The sequence below is a fragment of the Aulostomus chinensis genome, chromosome 5 (genome assembly GCF_037954235.1).
Source record: "Aulostomus chinensis isolate RoL2024-O1b breed Wild chromosome 5, RoL_Achi_v1.0, whole genome shotgun sequence".
NCBI classification, from domain to species: domain Eukaryota; kingdom Metazoa; phylum Chordata; class Actinopteri; order Syngnathiformes; family Aulostomidae; genus Aulostomus; species Aulostomus chinensis.
In genome coordinates, this window is record NC_141324.1 from 19,660,903 (window position 1) to 19,685,909 (window position 25,007).

General features: G+C 41.8%; 2 protein-coding genes across 4 annotated transcripts in view; both read left to right on the forward strand.

Moving 5' to 3' along the window:
* dspa (desmoplakin a) lies at positions 1 to 17,743 on the forward strand. Of its 2 annotated transcripts, none has more exons than XM_086203750.1 (24): positions 1 to 415; positions 1,992 to 2,076; positions 2,222 to 2,340; positions 3,354 to 3,498; positions 4,940 to 5,065; positions 5,185 to 5,244; positions 5,328 to 5,495; positions 5,620 to 5,724; positions 5,801 to 5,896; positions 5,969 to 6,094; positions 6,275 to 6,427; positions 6,522 to 6,676; positions 7,331 to 7,457; positions 7,806 to 7,992; positions 8,081 to 8,328; positions 8,527 to 8,708; positions 8,897 to 9,035; positions 9,703 to 9,896; positions 10,016 to 10,178; positions 10,452 to 10,535; positions 10,619 to 10,726; positions 10,955 to 11,053; positions 11,393 to 13,207; positions 14,007 to 17,743. In XM_086203750.1, the coding sequence occupies exons 1-24, from the start codon at positions 168 to 170 to the stop codon at positions 17,229 to 17,231; spliced, it is 8,157 nt and encodes a 2,718-aa protein (XP_086059876.1). In that variant the 5' UTR covers positions 1 to 167; the 3' UTR covers positions 17,232 to 17,743. The 2 variants fall into 2 exon arrangements, with proteins under 2 accessions (XP_086059876.1, XP_086059877.1); XM_086203751.1 differs by having other exon boundaries at positions 6 to 415; positions 11,393 to 11,890.
* A 1,313-nt stretch (positions 17,744 to 19,056) lies between these two features.
* The window catches only part of LOC147261631 (tensin-3-like), a 34,872-nt gene continuing 28,921 nt past the window's right edge, over positions 19,057 to 25,007 (forward strand). For both annotated transcript variants that reach the window (XM_086203752.1, XM_086203753.1), the window contains exon 1: positions 19,057 to 19,373. The gene's annotated coding sequence lies outside the window, so the exon portion shown is untranslated. The remainder of the gene's footprint in view (positions 19,374 to 25,007) is intronic.

Below are 25,007 nucleotides of genomic sequence, written 5' to 3' on the forward strand. Positions count from 1 at the left end.
AGGTGTGGTTTCCAAGCAAAAGCGGCCATCTTCCGTCTATTCACAGTAGTCCATTATCTGCGCAACAGGAGGAGACGGGGAGGGGGTCGCGCACTGCCTTTCCTCTGACCGGACAGCAGAGCTCGACAACTTTAAACCCGTTTTCAAACTTCTAACCATCCGGCAAAATGAGTTTGTACGGCGGTTCTACATCGCGGCTGGCCTCTATGGGCCAGCGAAGTAGTTCTCGTCCGGATTTAGCGAGCTCAAGCTTCAGAAACGAAATGTTCGTTGGAGGAAACGGTTTCCAGGGGGATTTTCCAGCTGCGGACGGTGCATACACCTCCAACTACTCCTACTCCAGGACCTCGGTGCACGGCGGAGGGGTCGGCGGACAGAGGGTGCAAGTCAGCACAGGCGGGGGCGGAGGGATAAGGTAGGAGGCTCGGACGCACCTGTTGCTTTTAAGTCTTTTCGTATAAAAAAAAGTTTAAAGTTGGCAGGAATTATGAAAAACAATGTAAAACTTTATGAAACAGGTCAAAGTTTCAGTTTGACGCAGTCAAACATGGGATCGATGCATTAATACAGATTTAACAAAAAATATTAATCATTTTTGGAATATTCGTGAAGGTGAGTTCAAAACATATGGAGCCCTGGAGTGGCCATAAAGACTATTATGATGTTTCCATGAAGAGAAATATATATATATATATATATATATATATATATATATATGTATATGTATATGTATATATGTATGTGTATATATGTGTATATATATATATATGTGTATATATGTGTATATATATATATGTGTATATATATATGTATATATGTGTATATATATGTATATATGTGTATATATGTGTATATATGTATGTATGTATGTATGTATGTATATATGACACAAGATATAACTTTGTACATAGATATGAAATAACTAACTTAAGGGGGGAAAAAAACAGCCTTGATCCCCACACCAAGGCCTTTCAAATGGTTCCTGTAGGCGATTTAATCTTTTTTGTTTTAATTTTGGGAAGGTGGGACCAAAAGAATATAACATTTTCATGAATCAACAATATTTACACTATAGGGGAGGCGAGCATGAGAAGTATTTCTGTTGGTTTCTGCGACTGCTGGAGTTGTTTTTCCTCTTTCAGTGCTTCCCTTTAATGTTTCACTCCTGGTGAACAAAGGTTGCATCTGGTATAATTCCAGTGTTGGTGGGATTTTGAAGGCGTTGACCACTCAGCTTAACAAGCTCCCTTTTAGTTGGTGACCCTTTCGTGACCCATCTTTGTATTTTCTGTATCATCCAGACATGGCACTGTCTGAAATATTTACTCTCAAGGTCACTGACATCATTTAGATGGAGAGTTTTTATTAACTGTGTTACAATCGTCACCTCATTACCCTTTCGTGTACCGCAATAAAAAACTAGGGTCAGTTATTTTTAAGTTTCATTGAAAATCTCTCTGAAATTACATAAACAAATCAATTCATCACAAAATTATTTATTCTTGTTGGTGTCTGTCAACATAACAACTGTTCATTTTTAACAAAAATCTTCAACTCATTTAAGTTGTCCGAAGTATAAAGTCAATAGAAAGGTTTTAAACTAGCATGCAACCAACAAGGGATTGTTCGGATGGATGCGAATGTTTGGAAGAAATAAATTAGAAATATGAAGATGGATTTTATATATTCAATTATTCCTGTCTGCAGTGTTTACTCATATTAATCAAAAGTAAGTTTTCATGATGCCTCAACTATTTTGTGTGAACAGTATTTTAATGAAAGCTAATCTTAGAGTTAATATCAACAAATAATACCATTGAATGTCTTATCATCACTCAACAATGTATGCATGATATATATGACAAATTTATATAAAAACGCTCAGATAGTTGCAAAATATTGGCCGATGGATCGGCTCCGGCCGTCACAATGTTATGATTTAATTGCACATGACCAAACATGGGTATTTGTTGTCATTCTCTCCTGTGTAGCGCTCAGGCTATTCATCAGAAGGCCATGTTCCTGACAGGCCAGTGTCAGGAGTACCTGCAGAGGGCAAAGATGATTGTCCAGGGTGTAAGTACGACACTCAGATAAAGATTCAGTTCATAATCAATTAAGTTTGCCAATTTGTTGTGTCTGGGCGAGGGCGGCACGATGATCTCGCAGTAGCATCCTTCAACAGCAAGCTTCTAATTGCCTTGACTGTGTGATGGTACAGGGGGGGCCAGCTATGGAGGCAGAGAAGCTGATGATCATGGCGACAGAAACCATTGAGCAGCTGAAGCACTGCGGCAGAGAGCTGCAGCAAATGCGCATTCCTAACGACATCTTCAGGAGGTGAGACCAGGCGGGGTGGGGCTTTGCAACTTTACACACTGATTTGATCGTGTAAAGTGACAAACCAGGATCCCAACAAATTTTGACGAACATTTCCGAGTATGTAAGGTTGACAGAAACAGCAATGTACAAATAAGTTCAACGCACTCAAGGTTGTTGCTTTTTTTTGCCTTTTTTGAAAGAATATGTGCACAAAATGGAAGATGTTAATCATTTGACGCAGAGTGAACATGTAACTGGCTGTTTCCATCTATATTCTTCTGTTTGTTGCATTCATGCGTAATGTTTCCCGTGCCACCATTTTGTGCCGAAAATGCGAATAGCGTAGTTTATTTGCTCCAAACCAATTGATGGAAATGTCTTATTTATATTTTCTCATTTGCAATATTTCAAGTGTTTGCTTAAAGTTTTGGTTAATAATCAAATGGAAACAGGGCAGTTGTATGTTAGCATCATGACTGAGAGCGATCTTGTCTGCACCTTAATGCAAACTTTAAAAAGCATGTTGGTATTTCAAGTACCCAAAAACAGGTGTATGAAGCTCACAAGGATGTTTTCCCTCCTGCTTTCTTTGTGTCTCAAGAATGCAGAAATAGCAAGACATGGATATTTATCTTGAAGCTAATGGAGACGTATGACTGCAACAGGAACAAAACAACTGCACTTCTGCCCCAAAACATCTATTAATAACCTCTCGAGTGTCTTCCGCGTCTTCTTTGTCCCGGCCGGTGATGTTTTTGGACATTTTTGCTGCTGTTAGCCATCAGTTGCCATTAGCTTTAAGCTAAATGTACGTCAGTGGTTTCTCTGCATTTTGGAGTCACAAAGAATGGGAGCAGAAGGGGAAACACACCCACCCAAAATGTACGGTACCTAGTTATGAGTGCTTGAAAAGCAAAATACACTTTCGGGTGAAGAACTGCTTCAATGTGGATAAATGGCAATAAGCTTTTTTTTTTGCATTGCTGTCTGAAGAGTCACAAAGTATTTTACATTTTAACATTTATTTTCAGTGTGGACCAGCTCCAGCACATGCATGGTGCCATCCAGCAACAGTTAGTTGGTGGTATGGGCACAAGACGGAACAGAGGAAATGTGGGATCCAGCGACGGAGGGAGGATCTTTAATGACGCCGTTGCCTGGATTTCCCAGCAGAAGGTAAAAAATAAAAACAACAGAAGAAGAAAAAAAACCCTGAAAGAGCACAGGTGACATGGTTGACATCGCATTATGGCAAATATTTACAGTCAGGGAATGAGTAATGTGATTTTTAAGATAACGAACCGTGTTTACCAGTTATGCAGTACATAAGAACAAACTTGGAAAGTAATTGTATCGCAGTTTTGAATTGTTATCTGCATCAGACATTGACAAACATCCATGTAAGTCAGACCTCTTGAAGCAGAGTGAATAATTGTGTCTGCGTGTGTGTACAAGCTTGTACAGGCACAATAGTTTGCACCCTTTTTTTAAAAAAAAAAAAAGAAAAAAAGAGGGAGGAGCACTCACACTACTCTGACTTGAAGTAAATGAAAGCATCTGGCACTCAGCCAAACTCTGATCCTTAAGTGAAAGAGGCCAAGAGAGACGCAGGAGGTTTGAAATAAAAGGAGAGGAAAGAGGCGGCCATTTGAGAAAGAGACAGAAGGAAGGCAGAAAGCCATGGAGCGGGGAAGAGGGAGGCTCCCGCTGTGGTAGTAAAAGAGACCGTGAACAGAACAGAAGGGCTGGAGTGTGAAATGTGACACTCCTCACCTAGTCAGATGTTGTGTGATAGGGCAGGTCAACTTCTCTAACATGCTCATGGGAAAGTGCCCTCCCACCCAAGCAAAAACCATTCCGTCATCTCTACCAGCCTCGCCCTTCTATAATCCCACAGTTAGCTCGTGAATTAGCTAGAATTCCATCTTTTGTTTGTTCCTGTTGCCGTTACACCATGTTTGAGCATGTAAACGTTGACCTCTATACCGCAGAATTTAACTCTTACTTCAAAAAGCCTTGTCTTGTGAACCCTCAAGCCCTCATGAGGGAAGGAAGTGGCAAGATAACAAAACCCTTAGAGACAGACAGAGAGAGAGAGAGAGAAATGCAAATGTGGAGCAGGCCCCGGCTGAGGCTGGTTTACCAGAACAGCTTTTATCTGAGCTGAATGCCTGAGCAAGGTGGGGAATAGCAGGAATAGTTTCCCCTTGATAACGGACTTTAATGATTTTATGCTGACACCTAGAGGACAAATGGGGAACGGCGGGCATCCAACAAATTCACAACAATAACAGGGTGAAATAACTCAAGAAGAAATGAAAAGGGTTAAAAGATAAGAAACAAACGGCAGCAAGTCGATATCTGTTGGGATTTTGAATTATGTTGCCGCGGAAACTGTGATAGTTTGTTTTTATTGTTGTTGTACAACCCTTTTAAAGCAATCAGTTGATCTTAAAGTGTTTCTGATTAATGAGGAGAAATCTTTAGTCATGTTACATTACAAAGTGCTGTTTTCATGCAATTTGTTAACTGAAAGAAAGTGTTTTCATTCATCTTAGCATGTCTTCATGTTTCTGTTCAGCAGCCATTGCAGTTACTGTAACTCTGTGTCTTGCAGCGTATGATTGAGACAGCTCCATGGGGGGATGACTCCAGCTCCATAGAAAACCAAATTATAAGCCACAACAAATACCACAGTTCAATTCAAAGGAGCCAGGAAGTAGACCGTGCCCGGGATGATCTGGTAAGTCACCTCTCTGTGCTCCTTGTCACCTTTTTTTCTATGAACTTTTTTTAAAGAGCTGCTTGGCTCATATCTGTTTGTAAAGAATCACATCACCCAATTTTACTACTGATTTTCAGAACATGAGGGGAGACAAGTCCAACCTACATGTTCTGGAACAAGAGTGGGACAGCTTGCAGGTAAAAAACAAATCTGGTTTTAGCAGCATGATGGATTATCACTTTGTTTCAGTATTCATGAACTCAGCATGCACATGTCTCAGAAACTATCCCACAGCCGCGTCAGTCAGCTGCGTGAGCTTCAGAGCATCATCGAAGAAATCTCCCGCGCCATCATGTGGGTGAACGAGAGGGAGGAGGAGGAGCTTATGTTTGACTGGGGAGACAAAAACATAGACCAGTATATCCCAAAGAAACAAGAGAGCTACTCGGTAAGAAGCTCTCTCTGATCCCTACAGCCAAATCATGTGTTTCTACATCGTTTACCTTTCAATCATTTGAATTAGAGTGCACACTGTGACTATTTGGGGCCCTGACTTCATGTTACTCTGACAGAAACTCATGAGGGAGCTGGAGGAGAAGGAGAAGGAACTTAACAAGCTAAAGGGGAAAGCAGATGGCCTCCTGAGTAACAACCACCCTGCTTCAGATAAGATTGAAGTAGGTTTTTTGTTTGTTAACCTGACAAGGAAAGGATTCCTTGCTCTTGAGTTAACGGACTGTCATGTGTCTCCAGGCCTACATGGACACCTTACAGACCCAGTGGAGCTGGCTTCTCCAGATCACTAAGTGCATTCATTACCATCTGAAGGAGAACGCAGCCTATAGCCAAGTAAGTTTTCCACCCTTTTGTCTTTTTTTTATATTAATAGAATATCTCCCTGATAAAAATGTTTCCCTGCAGTTTTTCAAGGAGGCCAATGAGACCTACGCGAAGCTGCAGAAGGAGAAGGAGATCATCTGTACCAGGTTCACCTGCGACAAGAACACCCCGTTGGAGAATCTCACCGAACTCCTGAAAAACCTGGAGGTATCAGTCTAGTCTCTGGGAGACAGCACTCTCAAACAAATTATGCGCTGAACGGGTTAGACCAGTTTTTTTGTCCCCAGTCTAAATGGAATGTTTCAGCATGTCTGCGTGTAAAGAACAAAAGGCAAGAAAAGAAAAGGGGATTATCCTCACCAATATCCGGTTTGTGTTTGTTGACAGAAAGAGAAGGAGCGAATCATGGAGAATAGGAGACAGGTCCAAAGTCTGGTCAGCAAGTCCAAAACTATAGTGAGACTGAAACCTCGCAACCCAGAGGAGAGGAGCACCAGCCCAGTCATTGTCCAGGCCTTGTGTGACTTCAAACAAGACCAGGTGACATCACGTTCACTGACGCGGAGCGTGAGGTTAACTCAGTCAAGTGGAATTAAATGTCTCATCTACTTTCATGCTTCATTTTGCACTCCAGAAGGGGATTTTAAAAGGGAATGAGGGCATCCTGAAGGATAACTCGCAGCGCAGCAAGTGGCTGGTGACGGGACCTGGAGGTCTGGACATGCTGGTTCCCTCTGTGTGTCTGCTGATCCCCCCTCCGAACCCCCTCAGCATCAACCTCGCCAACAAGTAAGAGACAGGGGGAACAGTAGGTCGACCGCGGTCAGGCCATGTTTTGTATCTTTTCTTCCTTTCTTTCTTTTTCACAGTATCATGTGTAACACATTTGAAGTGACCTGGAAAGAAACACACATGCAGTCTGTGCTTACAAATGATGGATTTGTTAGATTTCTTTTTGTGGCTTTTATCAAGTAAAACAATGTCACAATTCAGTAAGACAAAATTTTGAAGATTGTTTCTATTAAGTGTAACCAGTTTACTTTTGATGAGGAATTAGACAAATATGTTTTTTGTTCATTTATCAGACAACAAAACATACAAAAAAAAACAACCCCACAACAATATACTACCATCACACAATCTCTACACAAACCCGACATAATACAGACATCGACGATAAATAACTAATGACAATACGAGAAAACGATGCCAAAAGAAAGAAAATACAAGTAAAGATAGTAGCAACAAAGACAGACGAAAAGAGAAACAAAACGAAGAAAAATAATTGAAAAGACAGATTGAATTCAAAAAGAAAAAAAGGAGCGCTGTCATAACTGGGCTTTTCAGGGCGGAGGGAAAGTTCATTTCCTAACTCAATACATCAAACTCTGTGTACAGTTGTGGAGTTCTTTCTTGAGCGGATGCTTTTGTGCTGTTCTCTAGGAATGAGCAGTATTATGAGGCCATCATGGGTATATGGAATCAGCTCTACATCAACATCAAGAGTCTCATCTCCTGGCAGTATTGTGTTAAAGACATCAGTTACATCAACTCTCTCACAGTCAGCATGGTAAGCTATCACAAAGAACACGTCGGTGAAGATCAGTCCCATTCGTTCCAGACACTGACTACATGCACCTAATATTACGGTTTGTGTGCTCAGTTTGAGAATGACAATATTCCAATTATTCAGAAATTAATGTCCAACGAATAATAAAACGAATAGTGTCGTAATTTCTCCTAAGGTGCATTCACGTAAAAAAGGAAGTGATATTTCATGTTACTCTAATATTGAAAAACCCCACATCTTAATTGGAAAATATGAGAATTCTAATTCATTTTTTGAATAATAATGGAATATTAGTGTACATGTACATGCACAGTCTGTGGTCTTACTCCTCTCAAATGTGTCTGGCAGCTGTCTAAGATGCGCCCTGAGGAATACCGCAGTATCATCAAAAGACTGGAGACTCACTATCAAGAGTTCCTGCATACCAGTCAAGGTTCAGAGCTGTTTGGGGAAGAGGACAAGAAAACCATCCAGGTTAACTTTGATGAAGCCCAAAGCCACTATGATACACTGGTGATCCAGCTGCCCTCCTTCAGTGAGTGTAAAATGTATTTACTTACATAGTACTCCATTTTTCTCCTGCTGTAATATTACTTTGTCATCTCTTCTGCCTGTTAATAAAGGGGCGGAAACCGCAAAGCCAGAATCCCCAAAACCGGACACAAGCAAGCCTCCAACTCCCAAGATCCCCAAGAAACCTGCCCCCAAGGTCCAGAGCCAGCCTCCCACCATCAGCCTTACCATGCTTCATAGTCTCCAAGAAATTCGACGGAGGCTGGAGCTGGCGGAGTCAGGTCTCACTAGTCACCTGCACGTTCCCATAGGGGAGAACAGTGTGCATGAGTGCTCACTGCATCTCCAAAAACTGCAAGTACGTCATTTTTATTCATTTTCTCTCATCTGAGAATAGGTAGGATCTGGTTAAAAAAAAAAAGTTTTTTTAGATACAGAATGCCCATCATGTAAAGTTAACCAATAGAAAAAAAAGGGTTAAAAAAAACATTCTCTATTTCAGTATGTGGGAAGCATTTGTCCATGTTCATCTAACTTACATAAATATTATATCCAGACCGTGAACCAAGATTTGGACTCCATTTATGATGAGTACCTGCGCTTAAGAGAAAGTATCGTAAAGCAGCTGGAAGGTTTACCTGCAGACTCCGATCAGGCCAAGTTTCTTCGTTCTGAACTTGGATGGATCAACCAAAAACTGGGAGGGCTGCAGGGACTCTACTCAGCTTACCTTCAAAGGTAGATATCGTTTTTTCTCTTTTTGTTTTACTCCAAAAAAAATTGACTAAATACTGCACAAATATACATACTCAACAAACTTGAAAATGATGGTAAGAACTCTGACCACAAAACTGTAAGAGACTGCTAACAGCTAGTGTACAACATTGGCAAAGAGAGCAACATTTATGACTGTGTGTCTTCAACAGACTGTCCGCACTCAAGAGCCTGCTTCAAAGCCTCCTGCAGGCCGAGGATATCATTAAAGTCCACGAGGCCCGACTGACGGAGAAAGAGACCTCCGCTCTGGATCTTAAAGAACTGGACGACTATCGGAGCACACTGAAGGTTTTTAACAGGCTTTCCCTATTTAGTATAAACTGCTTGCTTTCTATTGTCAGGACTTGCATATTGCATTAAAGACTTCTTATTTAAGCTTCCTCAACCTCAGGGGGGATGTCAGGCTACAAATTAGGTCATGGAAGTTCACTTGACCCCAGAAAGTGTGAAAGAGTAATATCAGCTCATAGTTACTGTATGCTACGATCATGGCTCTGAAATTTCATATCTGGTCATGACTCCTCGGTCTTCCATTACTGGAGTGATTTAGTATCACTGCCCAAATGTTAATTACGTACATTCCACCCTGAGGTCACTCGACAAACCCCAAGCAGTTCCATCCGCAGATGATTGTGTTTTGAGTTAAGAAGATTCTTCATTGTTCATTATGAGAACTTTTAAAATAATTACTTGACAAATTAAGAGAGGCCTATTTGAAAAAGGTTTGCAGAAATAATGCACAAAATGTTCTCAATAATTGTGAGCTTTACATCATGTTATATATCATGAATGTGGCCCACCATAATTGAAACAACCCACATTAATGAGCATCATTGTGAGGTAAATGTGCCGGTCAAGTGTCCTGACTTTCCCGGACAGGTTGAGATTTTAATAGGACATGTGGTTAGAATGGAATTTTTATTCTGTGAATATAGTTTGCAATTCTCTTTTAAAGCAAATGAAGATTGAGCTGGAGCAAAAGAAAGACCTGCTGACATCTATGGAGTCTGACCTGGCTAAAGCAGTGCACTATAATGGCCAAATCTCAGGATCTTTCCACAAGTGTGACGTGGACTTGTCCAAATATTCGGACCTGGTGGGTCAGTTGTCTGACCGCTGGCGTCGCATCCAAACCCAGCTTGATAGCAGGTAAGATGGTCTGTACATGCACTCACATTATTCCAGCTTTCATGTCTAAAGATTTTCGTATTCCTATTGTTGTTATATCCTTCCATCCTTTCTTCCTCTTCCCACTCTTTCCTCCTCAGAATGTGGGACCTGGAGAAGCAGGAGAAACAGATTAATCATTATCAGCAGAGCAGCACTTCCCTGGAACAGTGGATAGACAATGCCAGGAAGCGCCAGGACAACCTTCAGACTGTCAAGCTTAATGACATCCAGACCCTAATGGACCACCTTAACCAACAGAAGGCACGTCTTTTTTTTTTTTTAATTTTAGATCAATGGACTGCAGTTAATAATAGTTCTTAACAGAAATGATAGGATTTTGAATCAGAATTATCCACCATTTACCCTTGAGTTGAAAAAAACGACTTTAAGAGTTGGTATAGGAGTACATTTATTCGCTCTTGGAAAATACAAAAATTTAAATAAAGAGTGCAAAAAAAGTCAGGCTCTTATAATGATGGAATCCAAATGATATTCATAAATGTTTCCTTTTGCATATATTTTTTTACATAACAGGCGCTTCACACTGAAATTAAAGGAAAGAAGGAGAAAGTAGAGGATGTGCAGAGAAATGCAGAAACCTGTGCTGCTTCTATCAAGGTTTGTAGTCAGCAGTGTTTTTATACATACAGGAAAACAAACAATTACACTGCTGAAGAATAAATTCCATATTGCCTTTGCAGGACTATGAGCTGCAGCTGGCTTCCTACAGCTCAGGCCTGGAAACTCTGCTGAATATTCCCATCAAGAGAACAATGCTGCAGTCTCCCGCTTCTGTGGTCAGACAAGAGGTATGTTGCCCCACCATAGCACACAAATCCATGAAATATAGTATATTCATTTAAGAAGGATGATCTGTCAAATATAATTAGACTCCCTGTGCTATGAGCTTGTGTAGAAGAATAAACGTCAAAGTTAATCCCTTAATCACATTTGTTATTGAGTTAAATCTTACTGGTGTGTAATCAGCACCTGATTATTTGACGTTGTTATTCATTGTGAGATTTCAAATCCATTAGGCGGCTGACCTCCAGTCTAACTACATAGAGCTACTCACCCGCTCAAGTGACTACTACAAGTTCCTTGGGGAGTTGCTGAAGAACATGGAAGAACTGAAGGTGAGTGTCTTGTTGATGTGATGCCATTCAACGCATCATTGATTTAATTGGCAGAAATATTGCATTTGTATAGAGTTTTCTCTTTTTTTTTTTACAGCTTCTGTTTTGAATATCTTTATTCTGTTTGTGTTCATCCAAACTTCAATAAAAGACGACTCCATGTGATGGAAGATTTGCTTTTTCATTTCATGCAGCTGCTACCTGGTTACAACCCTCCGTTTTAAACGACAGAATATGATTTAAAGAAAAGCTTTCTGTTATTGATGGCCATAATCAACAGCAATTGATAAAAATGATCAGACAAGCAACTGACACTCTTCTTTATTTTGCTCTTCACAGATCCGAAACACCAAGATTGAGATGTTGGAAGAGGAACTGAGGCGTCTAAAGGAGGACCTTCAAGATCGTGACCAGAAAAACAAGTCTCTGGAGGATTCGTTGAACCGCTACAAGCTGGAGCTCAGTGAATCAAAAGACATACTCATAACAATGGAAGAAGTGAAAAGAACCTCAGCAATGCAAGCTAATGCTGCCAAAGAGAGCCTGGACAGTACGCAGAACCAGATTCAAGATCTTGTGGACCAGCTGACCCGCATTAAATACCAACTGGAAGAAGAAAAAAGGAAAAAGAGGCTGGCAGAGGAGCGCTACACCAGCCAACAAGAGGAGTTTGAAGGGGCTGTTCGTCGCAGACAGAAAGAGTTGGAGGAGCTGAACTGGGCCAAGATTGACATGGAAAAATCTGTGAAGGACAAGGAAAGAGAACTGGAGAGGATGAAGATGCTGCTAGAGGAGGCAGAAACTCGTCGACGAAATGCAGAAACGGATATCTCAAAGGTAAGAACACAGTGCACCCAGGAGATCAATCAGCTTAAAAAGACATATGAGACAGAGATCCACGTCACCAAAACTACCATCCTGAAAGCCTCAAAACAGAAAGAGGATGATGCAGCAGAACTAAGACTGCTGTGTGATAGACTCACTGCTGAGAAAAGAGATCTTGAAGAGGAGCTGAGGAGACTGAGACAGTCAATCGCTCACACTGAAGAACAGAAAAGCAGAGCAGAGCAAGAGGCCAACCAGCAGAGGGCATCTGTGGCACAAGAGACAAGGGTGCGAAGTGAGCTGGAGGTACAGCTGAGAATGCTTAAGCAGCAGAGAGGAGAGGATGAGCTCAAGCTGAAGGACGTCAACAAAAGTCATCAGGAAAAAAGCAGGCAGATCAGCATGTTAACATTTAACTTGGAGGAGGAAGGGAAGAAGAGGAGAGCTCTGGAACTGGAAATCAATAGCTTGAAACAAGCCGAAGCAGAGCTGAAGGCAAAGAACAAGTCCTATTTGGAGACCATCAACCAGCTTAAAGTGTCTGAGCAGGAGATCCGCATCACCAGAGTGGAGCTGGAGAAGCAGACAAGTGAGAAAAACAAAGTTGAGCAGAGCTCTGCAAAGCTGCAGAATCACATCAGAGAACTCCAGTGCTCTCTGGAGGGGATGGAAGCTGAGCTGGAGAAGCAAAAGAAAGCAGCCCAGGAGGAGTTCACACGTAGAAAGAGAATAGAGTCTGAGTTGGAGAGGATGACTCATACCTGCAGAGAGTACACCACTACAATCCATTCCTTAAAATCTGTACAGTTAGAGGCTTCTAATGCTGGAAGGAGGTATGAGCTGGACCTAAGGGCCCTCCAGGAGGCTCTGGACAAGAGCATTAGGGAGCATAAGCTGACTAAGGAGGAACTGGCCGCTGTGACAGCAGAGCTAAAGACGACAAAACAGAAGCTCCTGCAAGATCAGGCTCAGTTGCATGAGATGAAAATACGCAATGAGAGTCTTTATAAAACCATTGAGGAAAAAAGCCGTCAGCTTAATGAATACACTACTGAGATTGAGAAGCTGAAGACTCTGACACAGAACTTAACAAAAGAGAGACTGAGGTTGGAGGAGGAGCTGAGGGTGGTTAGACAAGCGAGAGACGAGCTGAAGATCAACAAAGACACAATTGATGGAGAAAGTGCCACTCAGATCTCTGCACTGCACGTCCAGCTTCAAAGTAGCACCAAGAGGACAGCGGAGCTCCAGGCTCTCATCAATGACCTGACCAAGGAGAGGGAAAAGCTTAAATTGGAAATAGACAAATTCCAAAAGCAATCAATTGAGGTATTTTTTAAAAGTATTGAAGGGTCATCTCCAAATAATTCATCTCATACATCTAATTTCATGCTTTGGCTGCTTTGCATGATAATGATTACTTCGGACTGAACCCCAAAGTTGCCCTTTCACACATTACAGAGCTCAAGGCAGCTTATTTAAGGGGTTTTTTAATTAAATTTGCTTGCTTGTAAATGCTTTTCCTGAGCTATTATGAGATTTAAGGCAATATTTTACCCCAGAACAGTCAAGACATAATTTGGATATCAGTTACTCATCCCTTGATGTTTTAAGTGATAATTTTTTTTTTCACCTGCATAACCTCTTAGTGAATCAAGAATCCAAAAAAATCCAGCCACTTACATATTGCTGGAGGCTAGTGGAGACCAAAGATTAACAACATCAAAACTGTACAAAAAACACCCATTTATGAACCCTCAAATGCATCATCAAACGCAATCCAAGTCTTCTTTATCCAGTTATATGCTAAATAATTCATAAACACAAATTTCCATGACATCTATGAGTAACTGATTATTGAAAAAAAAATATGGGTGAAATATGGCTTTATACTCACTTGAATTTGCGCATTATGTCACTGAGCATGACTTAAACTCATAAAGCACGTAATCATATCCCATTCACTATCTGCCAATTGAAGATTAGCGTTTCGTAAGCTCTAGTTAGATACTGGCAAGAAACGTGTCCTGGGTTTAAGTTTTAGTTGTGGCATTTTGAAGCTTTTTGCTCTGTGCATCCTTATTGGGATATTTTCATAGACATAATGTGTTTTCTTGTTTCTCCACAGACATCAATGATGGTGCATGAGTCCCAAAGCCAATACAGTGAGTTGCTGCTGGAAAAGGACAGTTTGCTATCCAAACTTAAACTGCTTGAACAGGACAAACACCGTCAGCAGCGCTTAGAAGAAGAGCTTAGCCGCATCAAGCTCACACTAGAGACTGAGCTGCGCAACAAACAACGGCTGCAAGATGAAAAAAATGCCATCCTCAAGGATTTCACCTACATGAAGAGCCAGTTTGAGCTGAAGGATGGACACATCCGGCAGTGTGAATCAGAGAGGGACAAGGCTGATCGGGAGAGGCTGTCCCTGAAGAATGAGATCGAGAGGCTCATGAGAGAGCTGAAGACTGTAGAGGAGAGGTACAAGAGTCGGCTGTTGAGCTCTGAAAAGGAGGCATCAGACCTTGCTCTGCGGAGAGATGCTCTGGAGAGGGAAATAAAGAGGCTCCAGCAGAGACCCAGCACATTGAGCAGACAGACCCAGACAGATGAGCGTGTCACAACAATTGATCCTTCCAAGCTTTTATTTGATGGCGTGCGCCGCCAGGTCACAGCCCACCAGCTTTGTGACTGTGGTATAATCAGTAAAGCCACTCTTGAGCAGCTCATGAAGGGACAGAAGACAGTAGATGAGGTATCTGTGGACATCCAACCCAGCCTGAAGGGTACTGGCATCATTGCTGGCATGACAACAGGTTCTCAAGGGAAAATACCATTCACCGAGGCCAAGAACAGGAACCTTATCAGCCCCGAGAGCACTATCATGCTCTTGGAAGCTCAAGCAGCAACAGGTTATATCGTGGATCCAACTTTCAATGAGAAGATGCCAGTGGATACTGCCTGTTCCAGGGGTATTGTTGACACGGATGACCGAGACACCTTGCTGAAGGCTGAAGCAGCGAGCACAGGTTTCAAAGATCCATTCACTGGCAAGTTGTTATCTGTTGGACAGGCTTGCAAACAGGGTAGAGTAGACAAAGAGACAGCTCTTCGCTTGCTGCAGGCTCAGGAGTCTGTTGGAGGCATCTTGGACCCTGTTCTGGGTGTGTTCCTGCCAAAAGATCTGGCCTTGGATCGCAATCTTATTGATGAGGAGCTCTACAGGGCTTTGAACAAGAAACCCACTTGCTATCTGGATCCAACCACTGAAGAGAAGATAAATTATTCTGACCTTAGGAAAAAGTGTACTGTGGAACCCGTTTCTGGTTTGCTTCTACTCCATGGCCCTGAAACGCCCATGACATTAAAGGGTCTCCGTGGTGAAGTCTCTGTGACGGAGCTTGTGAAATCAGAACTGCTTCATGAAAGTGACTTGAGAAAGTTACAATCGGGTGAGCTTACCAAGAGAGATCTTGAAGACAAGCTGAAGTCGTATCTCTATGGCTCTACCTGTATTGCAGGGATTTATGATGAGGCCCATGACAGAATAATGCCCTTCTATCAGGCAATGAAGGAAGGTCTGCTCATGAGAGGAACCACCTTGGAGCTTCTTGAGGCCCAGGCTTCCTCTGGATTCATTGTTGATCCAGTCAACAATGTCTTCTTGACAGTGGAGGAGGCGACAAAGAGAGCCCTAATTGGAAAAGAGTTTAAGAATAAGTTGTTGTCTGCAGAAAAGGCAGTAACTGGATACAGAGACCCATCCACAGGAAAGATAATCTCCCTCTTCCAGGCTATTGAAAAAGATCTTATTGAGAAAGGTCATGGAATCCGTCTACTTGAGGCCCAAATTGCCAGCGGTGGGATTATTGATCCCAAAGAAAGTCACCGTATTGATGTCGCTGTTGCCTACAGAAGGGGATATTTTGATGAGGAGATGAATGAGATCCTAACTTATGAAGGAGATGACACCAAAGGGTTCTTTGACCCAAACACCAAGGAAAACCTGACATACCTTCAGCTGAAGGACAGGTGCATCACTGACAGCAAAACAGGGCTCATACTGTTGCCACTCAGAGACAAGAGTAAACCCAAGAAGTCGGAAGAGAGCCGTACCAATGTTCTCCGGAAGAGGCGGGTTGTGATTGTTGACCCAGACACTGGGCTGGAGATGTCAGTCAGGGAGGCCTATCACAGGGAGCTGATAGACTACGACACTTTCCTTGACTTGTCAGAACAAGAGTGTGAGTGGGAGGAAATTACTATCAAGGGGTCAGATGGCTCTGCACGTTTGGTGATAGTAGATAGGAAAACAGGAACCCAGTATGACATCCAGCATTGCATTGAGCGTGGTATCATTGATCAAAACTCTTTGGACCAGTATCGTTCTGGAGCAATGTCCTTGACACAGTTTGCCGACCAAATTACCAGTAAAAGCAACAGCACTGAGTTCACAATTGCAGCCAGTAATGTCGATGACATGGTGACCTGCAGCAGCCCCACCCAGGCCTCACCATCTTCTCCTACTGTTCGTAAACGCTTTGAGAGTATCTCTATTACAGTCTCTCCCCCTGAAATGTTTGATGACCAGAGTCCAGTGGCAGCCATATTTGACACAGAGACATTGGAGAAGATAACTATTCCAGAAGGGTGCCGAAGAGGCATCGTTGACAATATTACGGCACAGAGGTTGTTGGAGGCCCAGGCATGTACCGGGGGTATTATCAACCCTGCCACCGGTGAGAGACTCTCACTGCAGGATGCTGTCCATCAGAGCATTATTGAGGAGAGCATGGCCAGCAAGTTGAAACCAGCCCAGAAAGCCTTTCTTGGTTTTGAGGATGTGAAGACTAAAAGAAAAATGTCAGCAGCGGAGGCAGTGAAGGAGACATGGCTGCCATATGAGGCTGGCCAGAGATTTTTGGAGTTTCAGTACCTAACAGGAGGTCTGATTGAGCCGGGCACCGGGCGTCGTGTTACCATTGAAGAAGCGATTCGCAAAGGTTGGTTGGATGGGCAAGGGGCCCAGAAGCTTCAGGATACACGCAACCACCAGAAGAACCTGACATGTCCCAAGACCAAACTCAAGATCACCTACAAGGAAGCAATGGACAGCTGCATGGTGGAAGAAAGCAATGGAATGAAGATGCTGCAGGCCACCTCAATGTCCACAAAGGGGATCAGCAGCCCTTACAATGTCTCTAACCCGGGATCTCGCTCTGGATCCAGGGCTGGTTCCCGCACAGGCTCCAGAAGTGGATCTAGAAGAGGCAGTGTGGATTATTCATCCTCATACACCTATAGCTTCTCCTCCAGCAGTGCCACCTACAGCTCCAGCACTCACTCTTAATGCACAACATTGAGAAAGAATGAAACTTTACTAGAATTCCTATGCAATTTGAGGTTGTTTGTTTTTGGGTTTTTTTGATATTTTGCCTCTCTGAGTCATTCTGCTTCTTAATGAGACATGGGGATGTTTGTTTAAAAATGGAGTCCAATTTTTAAGAGTTTTGAATGCTGTGCCGGTGATATGGTGTTTCATTATTAAACTTTATGCTTAGTATTATTCGTGCTCTTGTTCTAACACATGAATGTTTGATTAAAACAGCTGTTATTTTTTTAATGTATGATTTAAATTCTGTTTTAGAAGTCATCATTTTATTTTAAACTCCTTACTGACATCGGTTTCAGCGCGCCCACATTGTCATGGCTTTTTTTTTTTCATCAGTAGTTTGTAGCTTGACTCATGATGTCTTTAATGCATTAGAAAAAAATTGTTTGCTTGAAATACTGACATTATGATTAAGCTTTGCCAGTAAATTTTACTTTCTATTTGTTTCCGAAATAAAGGCTTTAACACAATATTGATTCATTAATATTTTCAGCTGCTGGATGTCAGTTCACAGGGAATATGAACATATCTCCATCGATTGTTTCCTTGGGGGGTTGTCATATATGGACTTTATTTGCTAGTGTCTCCAGGGATAATTTAAATTTTACATGACAAGTAGGTTGTATTATATTGATATTCATATGGAATCTTAGCATGAAAAAACGTTATTTGGAAATAAAGTCCATATTCAGATAAAGTGGAAGCAGTAAAATTGTGAAAATAGAGATTTCCAATTGTCCAGTCTACTAATAATATCAGCATTTGATTTGAATATAATGGGTCACATGACATTGAAGCTATTGGGGGGGAGAGGGGGAAAAAATCCTATAGTTGAGAAATTTAAAACCATGTTTCATTTGTCTAGCCCTGTAATATAATTTATTTTGATTAAATGGAAAGGACAAAAAAATTCCATTAGAATATTAATGTAGAAGAGACCATGCAGTCCATGTGAGTTTTATTTTTCCAGTCGAGTTATAATATCTGGTTTTGATTTTTAATAACTGGGTCATGTGGCATGAAAGCTTTTTGGGGAGAAAAAAAAAACATTTCAAATGATCAGAAAATATAGACGTTATTAAAATCCAGTTATTAAAAATGTATTTATCCAGTCCAGAAATCGCATTTTCTGTTGTCCCTTTGTCACATGACATGCATATTTTGAACACAACATATAATTATTAATAATTATATCCATTGTATATCTATAATATCATGATAATATACACTAAAATCTTTTACATAACCCCAGTAAGTACATTTATTAAGCTTATGCTATGTATAAGTTCCAGTAAGAGTAAAAGTACTCTTCCTATCACAGTACGTACTGTATATTATTCTGTACTGTGATTATTATTGTTTCTAGAGTCGTGTAAGTCATGAACCAACAAAATAAAACAATTTTATAGAGAATTTTGATTAAAAATTGAAATTAACATTTAGGGATCATTTCTGGCTGACTTAAAAATGAATAAATGTACTTAAATGTCATGGAGATGGAAGGTTCATCAAGACATCCGACAAGGTTTCTGTTCTCATGGTCACACCAGTAAATTGTTGAATCTTCACGTAAGTAGAGTTGTTAAGTTTTTGGGGGGTCCTTTTGGAAGATGGCGTGTGTGTGTGTGTGTGTGGGGGGGGGGGGGTGTCTACAGGAAGTCTGCGTGTGAGGGTTGAGAACAAATGGGGAGAAGCAAAGGGAGGAGGAGGCTGGGAGGGGGAGGGAACTGTGGAGACAACCCTCAGCTAGACTGGCGGAGCAGTGGGAGGAGGACTATCCCATGCCAGGACTTGTGGCGGCTGCCTCAACTCGGACCGGAGGAAGTACGCGGAGGTGCGTAACAGCTTTGGAACAGAGCAAGGAGTTCCATTTTAGTCCGGACAACCACAGAAAAAGTCCGAGGAGGACAGCCAGTGGGACAAAGGGGAGCTGGTCTGGTTACATTCCTACAGCGGGAGGAGAAATGAGCCTCTTAGCCTGCACTGTGCCTGTATGACGGGCTGGGGGCTCTTTGACTTTACCCCACTGTTTCTCCTTCAGCTGCTCTCACTGACAAAAAGGAAAAAAAGAAGCCGAGAAGTTTCTCTCAGTCTGCAAAGGTAAGGCTCATTACTACTGAGCAGCAATCTTACACGCAGGATTATAAGTCCACGCAATTTTTGCTCTGTCAAAGTTCATTTGTCTGGTCACTTACTGCTAAAGTAAAACAGGACACTGCTCTCATTATTTACCTTGGCTCTACCAAAACCAGGTGTGTGTGTATGTGTGTGTGTGTGTCCACCCTAGCTCTTTCACTCAGAAGAAGGGAGTCATTCAAACTGTTTTTTTTTTGTTTGTTTTTTGCCAGAGTACTATAAAATCCTGCAACTTGAACACCCCCAAACTTGGCTTGACCTCTGTAATTCTTTGTAAATGTCCCCTTCAATGAATTGTGTTTTGCAGCAGCTAGAATTTTGGGCTCCTCGCTATTGTGGTGAAGCAGAGACTATTTTATTTATAATGTGCAACATATGGGGGCCATTATTGTGAAGGACTTGTTGTGTTTAAAGAAACAACTTCCACTCTTGTTGACTGTTTGTCCTCCTCAACTGGTGGATAAATGATTTTTTTTTTTAATGCTCCAGCTGCTTTTTGGTATTCGTGGCCTAAGGGTAATGTTTCTCTGGCAGCCACTGGAAATGACATGTCCCTGCGTCCTTACATCACAACCGTTGCCGTCCACCTGAGGATCGGCCCGCTCTCCTTGAAATCAGACACACACCTGTATTTACACCCAGCTTTTTTTTCCTCTTCTTTTTGTACTTTTAAGCAGCGCAAACCAATGCAGGTTGCTCCAGACATTTTGCAGGCATTCAAGATAAGCTTTAATTACAGAGCCAGCAAGACAGGAGAAACTTTTTTTTTTTTGAACTGGCAATTATAGCTTTTGTTGTCAGTCACATGAACAATATATCTCCCTGAAGGCAAAAGAAACGGGTGTCTGAATAGTATCAGGGGTCCGAAGGGTTAGTTTTCTCTCACTGATAACAGGCGGCAATTCCCAAATAGCTGGCGGAGTGACAAATGAATGGGTGATCCTGATGGTGTGGTTTGGACAGGTGGGTTGGCAGAGGTTTGTGTACTGTAAGCAGAACATTATGATCCAACCCTGAGAGGAAGAGCACTGGGCGAAGCAGCGGGGGCATTTCACTTTGTCACATTAGTGCCACTTGGCTCACATGTGTAAGCTATTAAAGAGCGAGATGTGGGACTGGAGGGAGAATGAAGGCAATAAAAGAACGAGAGTGGCAAGAATGGAGAAAAAAGAGAGAAGAATCAAAAGAGTGAGAGTGGGAACGTAATCCATTTTGGAACGCATTCCACGATGACCTTGGGATAGAGAACGGTAATTAGGGAGTACTTTAAGAGCCGTAAGGGTGCATATTTTTTGCTCAGAGCTGGGGCTGTTGTTTTTTTTTTCTCCTTATAAATATCTTGTGAAAATGTGCAACAAGTACATGTTAGACATGCTCGGTTACTAAATAAACTTGCTAAAAATACCCCCTCCTGCCATGGCTTAAGAAAAAAAAAATATATATATATTAGAATTTGTGGTTTTGTTTATTCCAGCTCTGCGTCACAGCAACAATGAATGAGTGTCAAAGAAGCCAGAACAAACCCAGGCCCTGTCCCTTTCTGGCCCCTGTTATGTCACTTTGGACATGTTAGCCCACAGTATGAAGCCAAGGCTCCAGCCAAGTATGAAGCCAAGGCGGTTTGGATCAGTGAAGCTGATGCTATCACAGTTATTAGGCAGCCATTAGCTGTGAACGCTACATACCAGCTGGGGTTCAAAGCCAGAGTCCCAGGAAGCCAGTGTTTGCTTGTAGAACTGTTACCATCTGATGCCTCTGTAAATGATGATCTTTTTTCGTGCAGCGGACGAACAAAGAAATAAAGCTGATAAGATGAGAGCCTAAATATTGTAAAAACAGCACAGCGGTCCCCTGCAGGCAGCCAGACATCCTCAAGCATTTATGGCACTGTGGTGTTACTCAAGTTTGGTTTGGTCCGGTTAAGAGGCCATCAGTCTGCTCCCAAAGACACAGCGGTGTTGTAAGCTTTTCCACCATGATGCTTGTCATTTTGAACTGAAAAGCAGTGCAGCCTGTGCCAGATAGCTTTGGTCTGGAACACTGGAACGGATGTTTTTTTTCCCCCTTCCTTCTTCTATCAATGATAAATAGCAGTTGACCCTTTTTTAATGACCTTTAATTGACCCGTAAATCATTTAAATCGTCATCAAATGAAGATTTTTTTACCACAACATGTCTGTCATAAGAGGCAAAGGAGGCAAATCTGTTGGATTTGGGAGTGTGAACGGGGAGTGGGGGCGGGGGATCCCTTGATTGCTTTCATATGTGTACAGGCAATAATGCTTGTGGACATTTTAGTTTTTAATTGGTGTCAAAAGACTGACTTAATTGCAGCCGTCCATCTAAATATGAGGCTTTTATTTTTGAAACGATGCTGAAGTTATGCGGTTTTTCTCTGATACATGAAGTTGTTCTTCTATCTCCTAACTGCTGCAGCCAGAGCAGTGATTAAAGCTCTTTGCTCTTTTGTCGTGTCATAACTGATACATGATTCAAAAGAATATTATCTCCAGCTCTTATTTTTTTCCTTATTGTTTCCCTCTAGTTTGTAGAAATATGTAATAAAGACCTGTGTGATGATGACCACACTGACTTAATGGAAAACGCAGTCAAAGGGAGCCTGTAGACATGCAGCAACCAGCCTAATCACATAGAAACAAACATTAAATGGATTCGGTTGCTGTGGCTCAACCCGATGCTCAGGAGAGTCTTATTATTTGTGACAGACAAGTATGCAACTTTTTTGCCAAGTGTTGTCACCACAGTGAACTCAAAAATGAAAACAACCACGAGGCCACATGAGCAGGCCGTGATTTAACCCTTGGGAGCTGCTGGGTTCCGTGCAGGTTAAGTCCTGTTTCATGATGTTCTTTCTTAATTCACCTGCGTCCACAGAATTTTCATTCATGCGAAGGGTGTGGTTCCTGAAATAGAAACAGTATTTTTTTTTCGAGGCTTCCCGTTCATCTTATAAATAAAAAAAATGCTTGATTCATTTATTTCTAGTGTTGTTTGTGGTATTTGAAGGCATTTACAAAAGGCCGCAGTCAGCGTCATGCATGTGTGAACGTGGCTGACAGCACCCACACAGTCAAGCTCCTACCTGCAGGGTCTTGAGCTTGGGGCGGGGGGCGGGGGGGGGGGGGGGCGACACACCCTAATCCCCCAACATCCTGACCTTAATAAACCTGTAGCAGCATGTTCACGCAAAACCTGGCAACCCCCTCCCCCCTTTTTTTTCGATCCTGCTCTGCCCACCCCTCTGCTCTGCCAGCTCTGCTCTCACAGTGCCATGGGTGGGCTTGGGATTTGAGTTCCTTGGCACTGCTTATTCTGGCTTTGTGAGCTAATGCTGTGCCTCAAACCAGGAACAAAAGCAGTCAGTGCAAATTAAAGACCAATTATCTTTAGTGCGTGCTGGGGCAGGTCGCTCATGTCGGCTTGAATGATGAGTGGGAGAAGTGAGATGTCTCGGTAGCAGAGGGATGGTACTAGCTTGGAGTGCTAGCAGAGGAAATCAATAAGATGTTTGATTAATTTCATAATGTCACTCTTACTCAAACTCTCCTCATGGATTGGAAAGACTAAACGCATTATCTGTCATTAGGTACCTCTTACTGATACCAGAGCTCTTTTTTCATGATTATTACCACTGTTATTGTTAGCATTATGTTTATGGTTACATCATGAGGCAGTAAAACAGTATTTCTGATTAAAAGAGCATACAAATTAACACAGAAGCATTAAAGGTATGGAATAGAATCTTGACGGACATTATTCTGTTGTCCGATTGGTAAACAACATCAGTATCAGTACCCGATTTCAATATTCCGAATCCGCTATCCCGCCTTTAATTTACATGTATGTTGTGATCTCTCATTGTTTATGCTAAGCTTGGCTAAGTTAGCTAACTGTTGCTAGTTGTTGCTTCATATTTAGTTCACCTCCATGAGTGACACACTTGGATGAATATTCTCCAAGATGCAAAATTATTTCTTTAAAAGAGACAAAAATATAAGAGAAGAAATGTTTCCACTCATGCAGCAGCAACTTAATTAGCAGTCTTTCACAACGCCGGGTCACATAGAGGGTAATTGTTGGTTAGATTCCCATCTAATCTCAAGTTAGCACTGTACTTTGACACTTCCAAAACATTACTAAGCTTTTTTTTCTCATCCTCTGCCCTCGAGATACACAGAGCCTAAATACTGGCTGACCTGTTCATCAATTTCCCATTAGTCAACAGTTTTTCTTCAGAGTCTCAGGGGAAATAGACTAACCCCGCCATTAGTTCCAACAATCCCTAAGGACCTCTTCCTCATGCTCCCACCTCCGCCAACACACACACTCACTAAAGGCCTCGCTCTGTTTCCCTGAGTGATGACCTCTTCATACACATGGCCTCTTTCATTCCGCTCTGAGGGTTAGTTTAGCAGTGGCTGAAACATCCCTGGTTTATGGTTCCCTCTCTGGCCCCCTTCAAAGTGTTGGCCTGTCGCCTGCAGTCATTTCAGACTTTAATTGAAAGACACATTCTTGACTGTGAAGAGTTTAATCACAGAAAACAATCGGGGGTCACTGGAGAGGGAGGATGATATCTTTGGCCATATTTGGATTGGGTAAAATCTGTAACATTAATCAAGCAAGACCGATCCCTGATCTCTTAGCAGAAATGAATTCTGGCTCGTTCATGAAGTCAGAATAGTTTTGGTTGTTTTGGCCAAAAAAAAGACATTTACTTCTCATCATTGTCCCTGATGTTTTCTCAACCTGGAGACTCGTGGTCTGAAATGTAGGACTAGAAATGCTCCCGGTAGAGGGAACGCTGCAGCATCTTTCACCATGAGTTCTTCCTTGGCCTTTGTCCCAGATTCCCCTTCAAATTTCTTCAAGATTGGTCTGGTGGTCTTTACGCGATCCTGCCGACAGAGAGGTATTCAGAGATGCAGACCTCTACCAAGAAGGCCTGTATTTAAAAAATGCTGTTATTCTAATGTGCTTGGTGATGATAATGATTGCAGATTCAGTAAAGCGCATTGTTTCCAAAACGGGTCCTACCCCTCTGACCACATTTCCACCAAATTTCATCAAAATCTGTCAGTTTCTTAGATTTCCTGCTAACCAAAATGTCAGGTCACATGTCCTCCTTGGTCGATGCAATCAAATTACATTATTAAAGACAACAATTGAGAGATTATGTATTGCTAAAACACTAAATACCATTCACGCAAGTCAATAAAACTATCCAAATTCTTTCCCTTTTTCTTTTTGGCCGATTGGCAAAATCTCTACAATTTTAAATTTGCAGTGTAATTCTAATAAAAACAGACAAAAGTAATCCATGCTCACTTTTCTAAGCAGGAGTTAGCAATTTTTTTTATCATAACAGATGTAAATGACAATCGGGGTTCCTGCAGGGTCTTAAAGTCTTGAATAGGATGCAATATGTATTTTTGGTCGTATTTCCAAAGGTCTTAGAATATGTATAGGATGTTACTGTATGTTGTGATAACTTCTCTGGATCAAGTCAAATGTTCCAGGGACGTAAAGTAAGAACTACGGTATTTCTGTCACTTACATTTTGTGTAGCAAAACATC